The sequence below is a fragment of the Zonotrichia albicollis genome, chromosome 15, assembly GCF_047830755.1.
Source record: "Zonotrichia albicollis isolate bZonAlb1 chromosome 15, bZonAlb1.hap1, whole genome shotgun sequence".
Lineage (NCBI taxonomy): Eukaryota > Metazoa > Chordata > Aves > Passeriformes > Passerellidae > Zonotrichia > Zonotrichia albicollis.
In genome coordinates, this window is record NC_133833.1 from 4,545,998 (window position 1) to 4,561,739 (window position 15,742).

The following is a 15,742-nucleotide window of genomic DNA, read 5'->3' on the forward strand; positions in this document are numbered from 1 at the left end:
GCAAAATGAGGGCACAGCAGAAACAGAGCCTTTCCAAATGTAAATCAGGTGTTAGCATTACTGTTTGCTAAAACATAGTGATAAAAGGGACACTTTTGAGAACAAACCTCTCCAGTGATCTTAGTACACGATTTCTGAAGAGATCTCAATTTAGAAAGGGATGCATCTGCTTTCAGTGTAGGTATGTAGGTAGTGCCACTCAGTTATACACATTCACAGACAGAATTTAATTCTAAGACTCATCGCAGTCTTTGATACAGGACTACCATCCTAGGGGAGACATCCTAACTCAGGCACAGCAGCTGGAGAGCTGTTGGTGCTCTGTTCAGAGCTGCCTCACAGTCTGGGGTCCCAGCGATTTCTAAGATCAGGAGAGGAAGGATGCTCTCAAGGTAAATTGCTACAGGATGCCACTGTGCTGACTCAATTATCCCTTCTGTCTTCAGAAACAAATGCTCTGATTATTTCCAGGGAAGAAATAGACTGACCAAGCACTTTTGAAAACCTCTTACTAAATACCTTTATGGTCAGCATTAAAAGGGAGAGCATTCCTTTAATGAACCACTTTGACCCCCCTAGTTCTTTATAAATGGTCCATCAAACAGCTGCTTCTGGATTTCCAATGCAAAGTAATTATTTACAACAATCATTGGCAGTTTTCCTGCCATTACACAAATCCAGTTTTGATTTTCCAGTTTTTGAACCTCTTTTACAGCCTGTTTACTGGGGAACTTGCCAGAACCCTACCCAGAACCTGCAAAAATCCACAGATCCCCACTATAATAACATGCATGGGGCCACCTTTTGGGAGAGGCTTCGAGCAGGCAATGTCAGCTTAGATTCTGGACAATTGTTACAAGGCATTTATGCATTCTGTAGGAAAAAATCCTGTATGGCCTGTGTCCAAAACTGCATTTCCAAAATGCATGTCCAAAACTGCATAAAAGGAGCAAGCTTAGAAGCTATGGAGGCACCTATAGAAAGCAAATCTTGTGTTCATTTACATTTGAGCTCAAAAAAAAAAAGAAATCTGGTACCCAACTGTACCTGTGTGATGAATATGGGAACAGTTTACAGAAAAATAACTTTTTAGTGGGACATGAAATATCTTTTGTTTTCATCACCATTATAACTACAGCAGAGATAAGCAACAAGTGGACTCTAGTAGCAGAATTCAATGATGATTTTGCATGGAAAGGAGAGATAGAAAGACCAACACAAAGACACGAAAACACAGAGGTGAATTGTTTTTCTTGAGTGTCTCCTTTAAAAGGAAGTGTCTACAGAGTAAGATAAAGTTCTCAGTTATCCAGCCAATTTCTCTACTTCAGATGATTTCCAATGATGCAAAGTTCAAAATGTCCTTGATCCATGAGAAAAAAAATACAGGAAAAAAATATCAACCACTTTCTGCCTGCCATAGATCTGTCACCTCCTACACCAGCTGAGTGTTCTCTTCACTCCCTCATCAGTACATTACTGGAAAAGGGTGTTGATTCATTTGATACTTGAAAGATTTTTATCCCATCACCCCCAAGTAAATGGGCACTTGAAGTTTGATAATTTCTATCAATGGAGCTCAAATTTTGCCCATCGCACTGATCAGTCTAGGGAGATATTTTAAACAGTACTGAGTTTCTGCACAAGAGATCTTTCCCAAGCTGAGACCCACATCAAGAAGATTCTTAAATGGAGCCGTAAATTTTAAGCATGTGCTGAAGCTCTAAGCATGTGCTAGGAGGGAAACCATTCTCAGATGAATTCCTTGACAGGGATGAGCTTAAATGGACCCCACTGCAGTCCTAAAATGGGATCCCCAAAAGTGATGGCAATTGATTGTTAGGACAGCTCTACAAAGATTCTCCTCAAACCACTCCAGCAATTCTTTTTGAAGTGGAGATGAAGAGGTTTTTGGAGTTGTTCTGATTCAGAACCGGCTACTAGTACACTTGCCTTACAGCTCCCTGCCAGCTCTCCTGACTGGAGGCAGCAACACACAAATTGTGTGTGGTTCCTGGACCCACTCACGAATTTCCCTTCAGAGCGTTTGCTTGGGCAAGGATTCGGATTTGCTCGTCCAATTGATGTTTTGTGGGAAAAACCAATCAATCAATAAAAAAAAAAAGATCACTTTTCCCAAGGCCAAGCAGGCCATGTGGGGACTGCTACGAGTTTCCAACAGCCATCCCTTCCAATGCAATCCTTACCTGCGGAGTGCCCAGCCTCTCTATTAGGGGAACCAGGTGGAGTGGGGCATACTTGGCTTCGAGACGCTTCATGCGCACCTCCAAGCGTTCTCCTTCTGTCAAGCGAGCAGCAAACAGTGAAATGAGAGGAGGAAGTGGAGACCCGCCAGAGTTTGCTCAGAGCTGCCCCCCACAACCATCCGAGGAGACTGTGGGATCAGGGAGCCAAACCACAGCAATGAGGGGCCAGTGATGCACGCGAGGGAGGGATGGGCAGTGCAGTCTCAGCAGCAGCTTTATCACACATGTCCAAAGCACGGCCCTGCTCCCGAGCACTCCTGTTGAGATGGACATTTCATGCTGCCACTCTCCAAAGAGGCTGTGAAATGGCTTCCAAACCTCAAGGGAACCCCCGAGCTGACTGAGGTATCAGGTTGTAACTATGCTACAGGTGATGCACCCCTGGCTTTTGTTTGCACCTGATGTTTGGCTGTATCCACTGATCTGTTTGGAGGGGGAAGCAGGGTCAGAGCTAATCCTCAGCAGAGATGGGAGAGAAAACAGCCTCTGGGCAGACACCTCTGAGTCTGCCCACTGCTTCCCTCTCAGCTTCTTACCTTTGATGTAGACCCTGGGCAAAATATTTTGGAAGGGAGCAGCATGCAGCAAATCACAAACTTCTTCCTGGGACTGAGGCAGGAAGAAAGAAAGATAAAGTAAGTTATAAAATACCTATGGGGGAGAGTGAATGGCTCAGGGGCCTGGGCAACACTACAACAGTTTACACCTACAGCACCTATTCAGATCCAACCCAGCTCAGCAGTAACTCCAGTGTTTGAACTGAAATGATCTAAAATTGGAAGTAACACTTCAGCTTCAGTCAGGAAGTTTCCCTAACTCAAGTTAAGTTACTTCCTGCCCATATAAGGTTAGACCTTTACACTGATTTTCTGTCCTACTAACTAGCCCTGAAAGTAAGAGGGGATAAAGAATATGGAAGTTTCCATTTCATCTTGCCCTGAATGAATTCCTGCAGCCTGTTCTTTAAGAGAGTGCCCAGGTGGAAATTACCCTTTAGCTTACTTATTTTAGGAAGTGTACATTCAGAAAAATATACTGCCATGTGGCTCTTCTGCAAATAGGCACATCATAACTGCTCTGAAATTATTTGGTTGTTGGTGTGGTGTTCTCAGCCAGGGCTACCAGAACCCCAGTGGTGCAGGCACCAAGAAGAATAAAACAGAAGTCCAGAGAGGAATAACACCATGAGATGCCACCTTAGGGGATGCAAGCCAATGCACTTGAGAAAAAAATAATCCCAAACACAGATGCACAAGGAGGAGAAACCTAGAAAAAGGCAGGTGGAGACTGAGGAGCGATGGCCGACAGTACATTGTACACGAGTCTGCAATGGGAAACAGCAGCGAGGAAACCAAAGCTGTTCAACACAGAGGCATCGTGTCACGACAAGGCACCAGCCTGCTCCTGCCAAAGCCTGCTCCCAGGCCATGCTTTCAGTTCTGAGCTCACTGGAGAGATGGGGACACACTCGGAAGCAGATCATGAGAGCGCAGCAGGAGGAACCCGGGCCCGCATGGAATGGCTGGGCTGGGCCTGTTGGGATGCAGGGGTGCACAGCACCCTCCCAGCCAGCAGGACAGAGGAGCATGGAGCTGCAGGAGGCTGCACTGGCGCATGGATGCTGGGATGAGAGCAAGTTTGTGGGAGTGCAGTTTGTGACACAGTGCTGGAGGGACAGGAACAGTCTGGGCCCCTCCACGGGCACAGAGGTGCTGATGCTAACGGAGTGGGCCTGCCACCTTGGCCATTTTGTTTGCAAAACACTGTTTCATTCCTAGGTGAATGTTCTTCCACAGCTGTTTTCCTCTAATACAGTGAGCATTTTCAGCCATTTGCAGCCTGCATTCACCTCATATCTGTCCCAAAATGAGTCGTGTTATTAACAGACCTCTTCCCCAGGGCCCATTAACCGCGAGCACAAACTCTGCTTAGAAATTTAATCCCAAGCAACCTCTCATTCCTCAAACTTAAACAATAAAAAGGGGGTAAAATGCAGCAGGCTGGACATCTGCATCAGAGCCATTTTTGCCAGCAAATAACACCAGCCTTAGATCACTCAGACAGCTCTGAAGGTAATTGCAGTATAAAAGCAATTCTTCCTGCTGCACAAGAGCTCCATTAGAGGGAAAATCTTGTTCTGTGATGGCTCTGTGCATCTGACATCCTCCAGCAAGTGGGAACCAGTGCCCACTGCATGCAAAATGTTTGTATTCCAAGCCTGTTACTGCAAGGAAAAACAGAGGATCCAAGAGGGAGAGACTTTGTCTGGCATAGAAAGTAGCAGATGTGGACTTTGGTGGGCAGCCTTCCTTAAAGGAACCCCAAATTCCCATCATCTTTATTTTCTGCTGTTCTAAAATGCCAGTATACTGCTGATGTACAGTTCTTGGGACTGAAGGAACATTTCTGCATTGAAATGAAGGATTTCTAAAGAAACCACCATGTCCCTTGAGTGTCCCAATAAAGATGTGACAGGAAAGGCAAATGCAGTACATCCAGCAGAAAACCCAACACTTTTGGGAACAGCAGGAAGCACTGACAAAGCCACAAAAAGAACAGAAACTGCCAGAGTAAAGTTGGCAACTCTGGTCATTCTATAAAATTCTATAACAGCCAAGCTGCTGGGTGATACACATCTCTTGTATTCATCTTATGCAACCACTGCTCACTGAATGTGTTTGGTACACTACACCAAGAATTAAAAGTCTCTAGATCTGGAGTTAAAATGCAAAGGCAAGGGCAGAAATATCTATTTTGAGGACATGCAGAGACTTTTAGTTTTCTCTGTGCTCTATGGCCAGATAAAACTTGGAATATTTGAACTTTATTAAGGCTTTGCTCTGAACAAAACTCCTGGTTTTGCTTGGAAATTCTGTCTTATGCTAGGGAAGCAATTTTGAAATATTTTTGGAAAAACTGAAACAACCCTGCCCAAACCATTATGATACAGTATGTCCATTTAATGTACAGTTCTGTTGTTGAGCACTCCTCAGTTGGCTCTGGGCTAAATTATGAGATAAATTCATTGCTTGGTAAATTTGTTATGTGAAAAACTAGGAGCTAAAAAGATGAATGGCACTCAGCCACAGCCTTTGCCCCACACAATTAAGGGTATCACATGAGCTGAGAGACTTGTGCATGTTTAAAACTCCACTGCAGGGGGCAATACCAAGTTGTTACTCCAGCAAATTTTCAGTGAAGATGTCCTAGGACATATATAATCGTCATATTTCCTTCCTGCTGGACTGCTTTATCCATTCCACCATTACAATCAACCAGGTTGTTTCCACTGCACTGGCACCCCAAAAGAGCAGAGGGGTCAAATCTACTTCTCACTGTACAAATATGCATATAAAAAAGTATTGATCCCTGCCCCAGAGAGCTCACAATCTAGAAGTTAGCTCCAGTTTTATTTCTAAGCAGGACAAACAAGGGGCAGCTTTAGGTCCAATAATGTTCCAGTATTCAGATTCAGCCATGCCAGAGGCCTGACCCAGTGCCAACGCACACCATCCCCATGGACACGCCCAAGACTCCAATAACACAGCCCCAGAGAGACCCTGAGAACATGAGAAGCTGGAAAGTAACACTTCTGAAACTCTTCTGCTGGAGAACCCACTTGCACTTCTACTCTTGAGCTGGAAATTTCGGGTACCACGTTGGTGTGGGGGTTTTGCCTTACCAAAGCCTGCTCGATAAGGAGGCAGAAGAGAATGGCATTGCCCACTTCTCTGAGGCTCTGGAACACATCAGTCTTCAGCTCTGCATACTCAATGATGTCCTTCAGCTGGTGGTGGAAAAACTCCAGGATTCCTTAAAAGAGAAGGAAGGACAGTCAGAAAGAGATTGGAATCACTTTCCGGCAATTTGGATGAAAAGATGATCAGTGTCTGGTATTCCCTTAATCACAAATTGCAGCTGCTAAATGGATACACAGAGACTGGCATTGGGAAGAACTAACAGGCAGTGTCTTATCCTGCTTTCAGTAAACCTTGGGAAATAGGGAGTAAGTAATTTAAACTCCCTGGATTTCTTCATCAGAGGAGGAAAGAGGTTCCAGGCTGTGATGGATGACTTGGTGCTGGCTCATGTACAGCAGCCACAGTTTTTGACTGCAGGCATGCTGCAAAAAAAATCTCTTCACCAGCTAAACAGAGCATTTAAAAATACCAGTGAACTCACAAAAGCTTACAGAATCCTGAAAACATAAGAGAGGCTACCAGAAGACATTCCCTTATCAGCCATCTATGTGCTCAAAAGGAAATTTCCAGCAGATTTCCTGGAAAGGTTTCCTATACCTGTTCCAGTGTTAACAGCAGAGCAGCTGTAAGTGTCCCAGCAAACCTGGCTGCAAGTGGCACTGGCAGGACAGGTGCCCAGCCTGGATTAACCATCAGTGTGGGCCTGAGTAAATGCTGCAGCAACACATGGCTGAGCTCCTGCTGAAGGATCCCACCAGCAGCACCCACCTGGAGAGCCATATTCATGTCTTGGCAAGCGGCAGATCTTGGGCATGACTTCAATCAGAGTCTTCACATACTGCAGGATGGTGCCTTGGAGCTGTTGGAGACAAAGGGAGGTTAAACTGGAATGCCAGATCTCCTGGCACTGGTTTGGAAAGAGGCTGGTTGTGCATGGGTCCACATCTGACAGCACACGATGAAACTTCAGCTGGAGTCTGAGAAGAACTTGCTTAATTTGGATTTCACTCAAATATGAAATTCAGCCCAAGTGCATGGAGTCAGAGTGCTTTTCCCAAAGAATAAATCCCAGCTGCATGGATTTTCAACTTCAAAATACAGCTTGCTGTGTTTGTATTGTTTGCAGCTGAAATCTAAGACAAGGCTCAGCTTAGATGCAGCTGGACTTGTGCTTCTAACCCAAAAAGCATTTCACCAGGGCTGCCAAAGGACTCACTCCCTAGCACAGGAAATGCTCCTTCCACCTGAGGAATGATCCCTGGATGCTCAAGAGTTTAATAAAGAATTTACATTCATGTAGAGCAACTTTCTGCAGATGAGATGTTTTGGACACACAAGGATTAGAGCAGAGCTCACTGCTTAGCTTAAAGCCCTTGCTGTCATTTGGAGTTACACACCTGCACCCTGTGGATACATTACATGAGATAATGCACTAAATTCCATTTAGTCAACCGTAAAATCTTTGTGCTGAGTGCTGTCTGATCCTGCTGAGACACTCCACCATCCCACAGGAATCACTGGGATTCCTCATCACTGAAAACCAGCCCATGGCTCCAAGTGCTCCAGCGTGGATCGAGAGACACGACAGTGCCCCAATGCCAACACCCCGATGCCAACGCCCACACTGCCTGCCCCCATCCAGCTTTGGGGTCTCTCCAGCACCAGGGCCAGGCTCAGAATTACCAGGCTCTTGACAATCTTCAGCAGCTCCTCCATGACCACAGCAATGCCCTGGTAGCCCAGGAGCCGACAGATGGTCTTGAAATGCGGCGGCCCCACGAAGTTGCGGTAGGAGCTGTAGATGTGGCTGTAGGCGATGTTGAGAGGCTGCAAATTGGAATTAGAGACAGTTACCTGTAATTCCTGACCAGACCTGTAATTCTCTTATCACAGTATTATGTACAAATTTTAAGGAGGAGAAATAATAATACTGATGGCCATTCCCACTTGAGCTTCTTGTAGGAGACAAGATTGCTTTTCTTATGTGCTCAGATATACTCTAACCTCAACACTGTCATGTCACAAGGTTTTATTACCCTCCTATGTAGCAATACCACTTTCATTTCCAAGGTAATTTACTCTCCCATACACTCCCAATCAAATATTTCAGTTCAGTGGCCCTTTGCCTCTTCAAAATCAAATTGTTCTCCACTAAAATGAAAAGTTTTACATACATTCAAGCAGAAAGATTTTTTTTCCCCTATGAGCGCTTGCTTTAAATGAGGCATATTAAGAAAAGTAGGAACCGAAGCAACTGAGTTTAAGGGCAGATGGAAAAGACACAGAAAAGATCCTTTTTCCATCCTGCAAAGCTTTACATCAGCCTCTACTTCCCATGGGTGTGTGTCAAGGGTAAGAATCTGACACTGGTCTGGGGAAAATGGTGCCCAGGACACTGCCCCCAAAAATTCTTAGCAGCAGAGAACAGAAAGTGATTTCCAGGAATGTACTCTATCAGTGTCATCTTGGAAACATGGAAATTGCTGCAATATTTCATTACTGGAACATTTACAGGATCCATTTGGTGTGAGGCAAAGAGAGGTAGGGGGAATTAATTCACTTGTGTGCTCTGCAGAACAGTACTGAGAATCAGATTTAGCTGAGACACCACATGCTCAGAGAGGGCTCTGCAATGTCAGTGTTGGCATCACGACTCAGCCCAGCAGAGGGGCTGCACTCTCCCCCCCTGACATCTCCACTTCAGCCTCAGGGAACAGCAAAAAAGCCATCCTGGAAAAGAGCCTGGCATGCAGTGCCCCTTCCAAGAAAACACAGATTCACCCCAGGCTCATGCTGACCTACAGGTAAAACAAAGATAAGGAAACAAATCAGACTGAATCCCAAATGCCCTCCTGTGGATACTGCAGACATATTCCACAGGGATCCTTTTCTGCCAGTAATGGAGCAAAGGGAGGGATGGGATGAAGGCACTGAGGAGGTTTGGGTGAAAGGGAGCCAGGGCTGGGGTACCAGAACAGGGAAAAATGTTGTCTTTGCTCCACCACTGCTGCAATATCCCCAGCTGGAGGCTCCCATCACCCTCAACTCCTGACTCACTCCACAAGGTTTACTTTTAACAGTTCCTCTGAGCTGCTAATGGGTTACAAAGTCATTGGCTGAAAATTGGAAAAGTATTTTCTTTGCTCTCAGGTACAGAATTTCACCAGTGCACTGACCACGCTTTCACAGACTTGTCAGTTACTTTAATCAATTAATTCACTCTCATTCTGTCACAGCCCTACAGATCTGGTCCAGCAGGTTGTTACCTGCTGTAATTCCTAAGTGCTCTTTGAACCAGCAAAAATAAGGCTCAGCTAGAAAGTCCTCTATTTTCTGTGAAATGTAATTTCACCTCTTGTTCCTGGTAGGTGCAAATAGCCCTGAAACACAATATTAAGTGCAGAAAGACTGCCTTGGAGGCTCATTCACAATAAGCAAGACCTTTCTCTCCCATCAAAACTTAAAGAAAAAAAAAAAAGGGCCCTGAGTATGTGGGTATGTGTCAGAGTTAAGAATTATTTAGGCAGACAGAAGCCTACTTTCAAAGCTCCTTGGATACCAGCTCTTAAGAGAACTGAGCACCTCAATTAGGCTTCTGTCTGCATCCTCAGAGAGCCAAGTCTTTAAAAGTCTTGTAGAGACAGACCCAAAGCCACTGGTTATGCACCCTGATACATGTGAAAAACTGCAATGTGTTTTTTTTGAAAAGTGTTTCTGTTTAAACAGCAGGTAATGCCCAACCTGGAACATTTGCCAAATAGCCAACATGACCATCCCAGAGGGAAGTCAGTGCTCCAGGGCCCCAGCCCAGCCACACTCCACAGCTTTTGTTGCTTTAACTTTTGCAATGCACTGTCCCAGCCTCAGGTGTCCCCAGAAAGTGAGAGCTGCAGAGGTGATCCAAGTGGCCAGAGATGGCTCCTTGCACCTTCCCTCCACACCTCCCTGTAGGCACTTCACCCTGTTATTTCCCCAGACTCAGCACACTAGCTCATCCTAGCTTGGGGGAATAAAAAAAATCCTTATTTCAGTGGGCTCATGAATCCACATTGATTTCTGGAGGGGTCTTTGCTATTCCATAGCCAGGGGACTTCTGTCTGTGCACATGCCTTGTTCCCCTGGGATGGGCTGCCACCCCTGGCCCCAGCTGTGGTGCAGCTGGTCAGGCTTTTGCCAGAAGGGCTGAGATTTGGCTGTACAGCAAATCACCTGGCAGCACTCCCTCACTCCTCAGTGGGATAAAGGGGCTGGAGAGCAGCTCCCAACCAGCTCCTCCCTTGAGTGGGGGTCTCAGCAATTAGCCTGACTGGGAGAAGAAACCTTTTAGGGTATGCACTGGCTGCAGATGAGCAGGATGATTCACACCTGCCTGTCTGCAGGATGAGGTGGGTTCCTGGAGCTCTCTGCAGAGCCACACAGTGCACTAACAGCAGGCTTGTGTCTAATAATAATGCTCTGCCAGCAATTAAAAATATAACTCCATTTAAGGGTGAGATACACAGCTTGGGGTAGAGACTGTAGGATGTAAAAAATGACACCAGTGGGTATTTTAAGACAAAGCAGCTGAAGGCACAAGCTGGCTGCACAGCACAGCACAGCACAGATCCCTCCCCCGCGCTCAGTGGCGACTTCTGACCCCTCAGAGGACCAAAGCAAAACCTGACCTGACACTGCCTGTGAGCAGCAGCTGCTGGAGACACTGGGAGGTTTGCCCCATCCTTGGTTTGGGGCCAAATGGGCAGGTTTTGGGGATGGGAGGCTGGGAATTGCACGGGGCAGAGCTCCCAGTGTCCCACAGAGCCCACCCTGCACCCAGGGACAGCCATCTGTAATTGTGAGCAGGTGGGCAAGGCCCCAGTGTTGCTTTAGGAGCTCAGGGGGTTACCAGCTATGCTCTGGAGAAGCTTTAGCAACAAATGGAGCAAATCAATCCTCAGTTCTATTTCCATGTCTGTGACCTTGCTGTAGGCCATCACTCAGACCTGTCTGAGCTCACCTGAGGAAAGGCAGGGGGAGTTTTATGTGATAAAATTGAACAGAGAGGGATAATAGATAATACTGACAGTTACAGAATTCCCTTGGAAAAATGAAGAGCTAATGAAAGAGCAATATACTCAGAGACAAAAAAAGAATTTGCACACAGCCCAAGACAAGTCAAGGCTCCCAGCCAACCTAATTTCAGTGCAACAGCTGAGAGTGTCTTAGAAAGTGGAATGAGTAACTCCAGACTCAGCGTCAACATTTCTGGAAAAGTTCCTCTCCAGCACATTTTGGCTTTAGAGAGGAGCAAGACACTTGTTCAGAGCCTCTCCCTACCAGGCCCATCTGTCCCCTCCTGGCCACAGGCTCAGCCTGCTGCCCTGAACAGCACAGGCACTGGCTTTGCCTCTCCCTCCTGCCTTCTCACCACACTGACAGGGGACATCCCCAGGCTCTCTGTAAATCAGAGGCATTCAAAGGAGAGCAGATCTTAATCCCAGGCAGTTCAGCAGGAGGTCAGAGTCTTTGAAAAGCCAATTCCTATTCCCATCACACAGTTTAGAAAATATTAAAAGGCTACTGGAAATTGCAGTATGAAATGCAGTATATACAGTATCTGGGATCAAAATGTACTGCTGATAGCTCTAATTTAAATCAGTAGTTTAAGTGTGCAAGGAATCACAGAATTAAAGACAGAATCTCTGAGTCAATGGGAATCACAGGTCAGGATCCCAGATTTCACACCATGTGTCTGTAACCCCAGACCCTGCTGGGCTCAGTGATGCTCTTGCTGGGGGACTGTGGATACAGGAAAAAAATAAAACCCAAATAAACCAGCAAAAAACCCTACCTGGCTTGTTTTTTCCTGCCTTGGAGACACAGACTTCTCCCAGGCAGAAGCTTTTAGGGATAACATTCCCAAATCAGTGGAAGATGCCTGCCCATCCTTTCCTATTGGTTGCCATGGTGAGAGATGACGGAGCCCGAGCTGGGTATAAACGAGGGAGTTCAGGGAAGGGAATCAGCAGAGGCAGAGGGAGGTGAGTGCTGGCAAGGCACTGAGGCCACTCTGTCACCAGACCTGTCACCACCCAGGACCTGGCTGGAGGTAAGTGCTGGCTCTGGGAGGGCTCAGCATGGGCATGTGCAGCCTCGTGTAAGGACTGATTAGCAGTCACTAAATGAGCTTATTCTTGAGTGAATGAAAGGAAAGTTAGTTATTGTTAGAGAGAGAGGAAAAAGGAATTAGTAAACCAGCTCAATTGAATGGAGGTGCTGCTCTGAGCACTCTCTGGGCAGGAGAGAGCCCTGCAGCAAGCCTCAGAGAGCACTTTGGGATCTAAAGGAGGGATGTGCTCAAGTAATTTGTGGCTGTTGCTAAACAGCAACACCGCCCAGAGAGTATCAAAAGACTACAGGACATTGTACCATGAGGATCATCATCTACTACTCACTGGCTCTGGCTCAAATCAGTTTAAATATTTAAATTTGTTAGGCAGGCAGTGTCTTTTTTCTGTCTTTGTTCTTACTATTCATATATTTGTGTTTCCCTAAAGGCACTGCTTTTATATTTCACCAACCTACAGATTTCACATTTAAGATGCTGATATTGCAGTGTGAGATGCTGCAGGAACAGAAAGAGTTTATACTTTATGAAGCAAGGAAGGTACAGAAAATGCAGTGACAATTTGAAACAGTGAATTAACCATCATGGAGCCTTCTAAATGGCATTTAGGTGTAAAATCAAAATATCTGTTGATTGGCAGCTTCACAAGGCAAGCTGGAGCTAGTTTAATCATCCCTTTATGCTAATCACACTTGCAGTATCATTTTTATTTTGTGGGAAACAAAAAGCTAAAATAGCTTTAATAGCTAATAATCACTTTATGTTAATCACATTTGCAGTATCATTTTTATTTTGTGGGAATCAAAAAGCTAAAATAGCTTCTGATATAGACAAGCAGCCACAGAGATTTTATAAGAAATATAACTGGAGCAAAAAGTATACCCTGTGCTCCAGCTGGATGTTTTTGTTATGAAGCAGAGTGGTACAGTAGTCTGGGCAACAGCAGGATTTGTCTTTTGTAATTTTAGCATGTAACCTTAGTGAGGCAGGATAGTTTTGAGTCAAATCTAAGGAAGAGAAAGGAAAGACTTTATGGATGTCAGCATCCTTTGAGCTCTGACACGAATCAGAAACCTGAGCCTCTCCCTGCCTGTGGTTTCAGGGGCACGATGAACATCGAGGTGCACAACATCACCTACACCAGTGCCACGGTGTCCTGGGCCATGAGCAGCCCCTGCCCAGAGAACTACTACCACGTCATGTACCGCCCCAACTGGAACAGCGTCTTCGCCGGCTACCTGCGGCAGAACTTCCACCGCGAGGAGCGCGTGCCGCACCCGCTCAGCTCCCTGGTGCTGCACCGCCTCACGCCCTCCACCATCTACGTGCTCTGCATCACCTGCAAGAACTCCTACCCCTCCAGCAACCACTGCACCACCTTCCACACGCTGGACAAAATCCCCCTGGTTTTCGGCGGCTCCAAGCACGAGCCCACCACGTCCATGTGGATGGTGAGCAGCCTCCTGCTCCTCTGCTTCCTCGCCCTGCTGGCCTACGGCTGCCTGCAGTTCTGGTCTGCTCGCTGCCACTGGGCTGCCAGGCTGAAGCACCCCGACTGCAGCTCTGAAGAAGTGGGGGAAGGAAGTGGCTCACCAGAGGAGCCACTGGGTGATGGACTGAGAGAGGAGCTGCTGGAAGTGCCCATGACCACTGTGCTGATGAGGAGCTCCAGTTTTGTGAAGGAGAGCCCGTATAACTCCCCTCACTGCTTTTTTTCCTACAAAAGCAGCGATGATAAAAGGGCCATCCTGCCACAGCATGGCCTTCAATGAAAGCAAAAGGAAACAAAATCTTGCTTAGAGGTTTGGTTTGTCCTGCTCTTCCCCAGCTCTTGCCAAGAGGACTGTCTGTGTGTCCATGGCAGCTGTCTGTCCCAGGGTAGAACATGAGGCATAGACATTGGTCACAGGGAGAAAGATTTTTGTCAAGTGACAAAAATGCTCTCATTTACTGAGGATTTTTAAAAAAGAAACTAAGTCAGCTCTCTGGGAACAGCCAAGCTTGGCAGACTGTAGTGTCATTAGCTCATGTGCATCAGTGCTGTAGGTTCACCTCAGAGTCATCAATCAATGTGCATAAGAAATAAACTCCACTCAAGTAGTTTCACACTTGAGTGCCCCTCCACTAGCATCACAGCCCAAGCCTTTGTAATGCCTGCATAAACAGTCATTGCAGCCTGAGAAAAAAGCTTTTTGTCAGTATTAAGTAGTGCACACACAAGTATTTTAGTAATTCCCATTCTGAACAGAAAATGGGATTCCTGAAGTGGTACCTTCCTTGAGGAGCATCACTGCATCAGAGCACCAACTTGCTCACTTGCCTGTGCATTTCGATGGATTTGATTCAGTTTCAGTGCCAACACCAAGCAAGAGCAGCGCTGACACCCCTTAACATGGGCATTTTATGGAGAAGAATATGGAAAAACAACAGCAACAGCACATGAATCTGTTTCTTGCATGTCTGTTTGTTTGCACACAGCGATGTGACCCTGCTCATTCACACCCACCACTCTGTAAATGAACCAGTCCTTGTGTTTATTTCTCTTCCTAAATAAATATTTCCAACCCCCACCCCTCTGGCTGTTGTGGCTCATTTACTGACCTTGGACCCGTAGAGGTAATAGGGCTGGACGTTGGCTGGCTTGTCCCGCTGGGGCTCCTGTGTGAAGGGGATGGCTGTCCTCACAAACCTGCAGCAGGCACAGGAGATGGGGAGGGAAGTGGTCAGAGGCTGGATAACTGACACTGCATGGTCTGGGATGACGTGCAGTTGCAGGCTAGTTAGAATTCATCACTTGAGCTACAACAACAGGAATGAAAAATCCTGCCACAATCTTAAAACTTACCAAAACAGAGATTTCTTCTCATTTTTGGCAGGCAAGAAAACAGTATCTGAGCAGCCACCAGAACTCTCCTTCTGAGCAAACCAACCCTCAGCCACTTCATTTACTGTCTAACTACTGTTTGAATTCGTTACTAATATTTTCAAGACCAAAGGAAGATGGTGGGTTTCAAACTCATTTTAAGAGCAACTGCTGCATCCCACAGGGAGCACAAACCTCTCCACAATGCACATCAATTTTAAGTGGCAGGTTTGACGTTGTGGAAAGCAAAGCAGGGTCTCCAGGTGGCCTTGCTGTCCCTCCTCACCTGTTGGTGGATCCGTTGTAGCAGTAGTTGGGCAGGAAGTCGAAGTTGAGCTCCCAGAAGACGTGCAGGGTGATGCGCCCATAGGGCGCGGACACGTTGTGGTTGGCCTCGCGGAACATGGCATCGAAGCTGTCCAGGGTCATGTGCTTGCACAGCAGCCTGTGCGTCAGGCGATTGATTTCCAAGAGCCACTCCAGCTCCTGCAGCACATAAAGCAGCAGAAAATGCAACAGAAACAGCTGATTTAATTGCCAGGGGAATGGTTTTTTATCCACACGCGCGCAGAACTAAATACATCAATTTAACTCAGCAGCCAAGGCCAATTGCACTTCCACCCAAGGGGGTCCTGGTCCAGTGTTTTGTGAAGCTGCAGGAAGCAAAATTAATTTGTGCCCCACTGAGCACTGGCTGGCTTTCACCTCAGAATCCTCCAAAGGTGGAAACTGGTAATTTTACACTACTTGACTCTGATGCTCCTGTATCATATCAAAGACAGCAAATCCTGTACACACATGAACA

At 46.3% G+C, this 15,742-nt stretch overlaps 2 protein-coding genes across 5 annotated transcripts in view; one reads left to right on the forward strand and one right to left on the reverse strand.

Annotated features, from left to right (window-relative positions):
* The window catches only part of CYFIP2 (cytoplasmic FMR1 interacting protein 2), a 49,396-nt gene that overhangs the window by 7,608 nt on the left and 26,046 nt on the right, over positions 1–15,742 (reverse strand). For 3 of the 4 annotated variants that reach the window (XM_074552229.1, XM_074552227.1, XM_074552226.1), the window contains exons 22-28: positions 15,224–15,423; positions 14,676–14,763; positions 7,652–7,795; positions 6,737–6,827; positions 5,950–6,080; positions 2,804–2,876; positions 2,208–2,302 (exon numbers count right to left, since the gene is read on the reverse strand). In XM_074552229.1, coding sequence (XP_074408330.1) covers positions 2,208–2,302; positions 2,804–2,876; positions 5,950–6,080; positions 6,737–6,827; positions 7,652–7,795; positions 14,676–14,763; positions 15,224–15,423 — 822 coding nt within the window. The remainder of the gene's footprint in view (positions 1–2,207; positions 2,303–2,803; positions 2,877–5,949; positions 6,081–6,736; positions 6,828–7,651; positions 7,796–14,675; positions 14,764–15,223; positions 15,424–15,742) is intronic. The other variant, XM_074552230.1, reaches the window with a different exon arrangement.
* On the forward strand, positions 11,896–15,369 carry FNDC9 (fibronectin type III domain containing 9). The gene is made up of 2 exons (XM_005483710.4): positions 11,896–12,056; positions 13,177–15,369. The coding sequence occupies exon 2, from the start codon at positions 13,184–13,186 to the stop codon at positions 13,844–13,846; it is 663 nt and encodes a 220-aa protein (XP_005483767.2). The 5' UTR covers positions 11,896–12,056; positions 13,177–13,183; the 3' UTR covers positions 13,847–15,369.

What these genes read in the sequence shown, in the direction of transcription:
- FNDC9 (XM_005483710.4), top strand. Translation starts at nt 13,184, where the DNA reads ATGAACATCGAGGTGCACAACATCACCTACACCAGTGCCACGGTGTCC.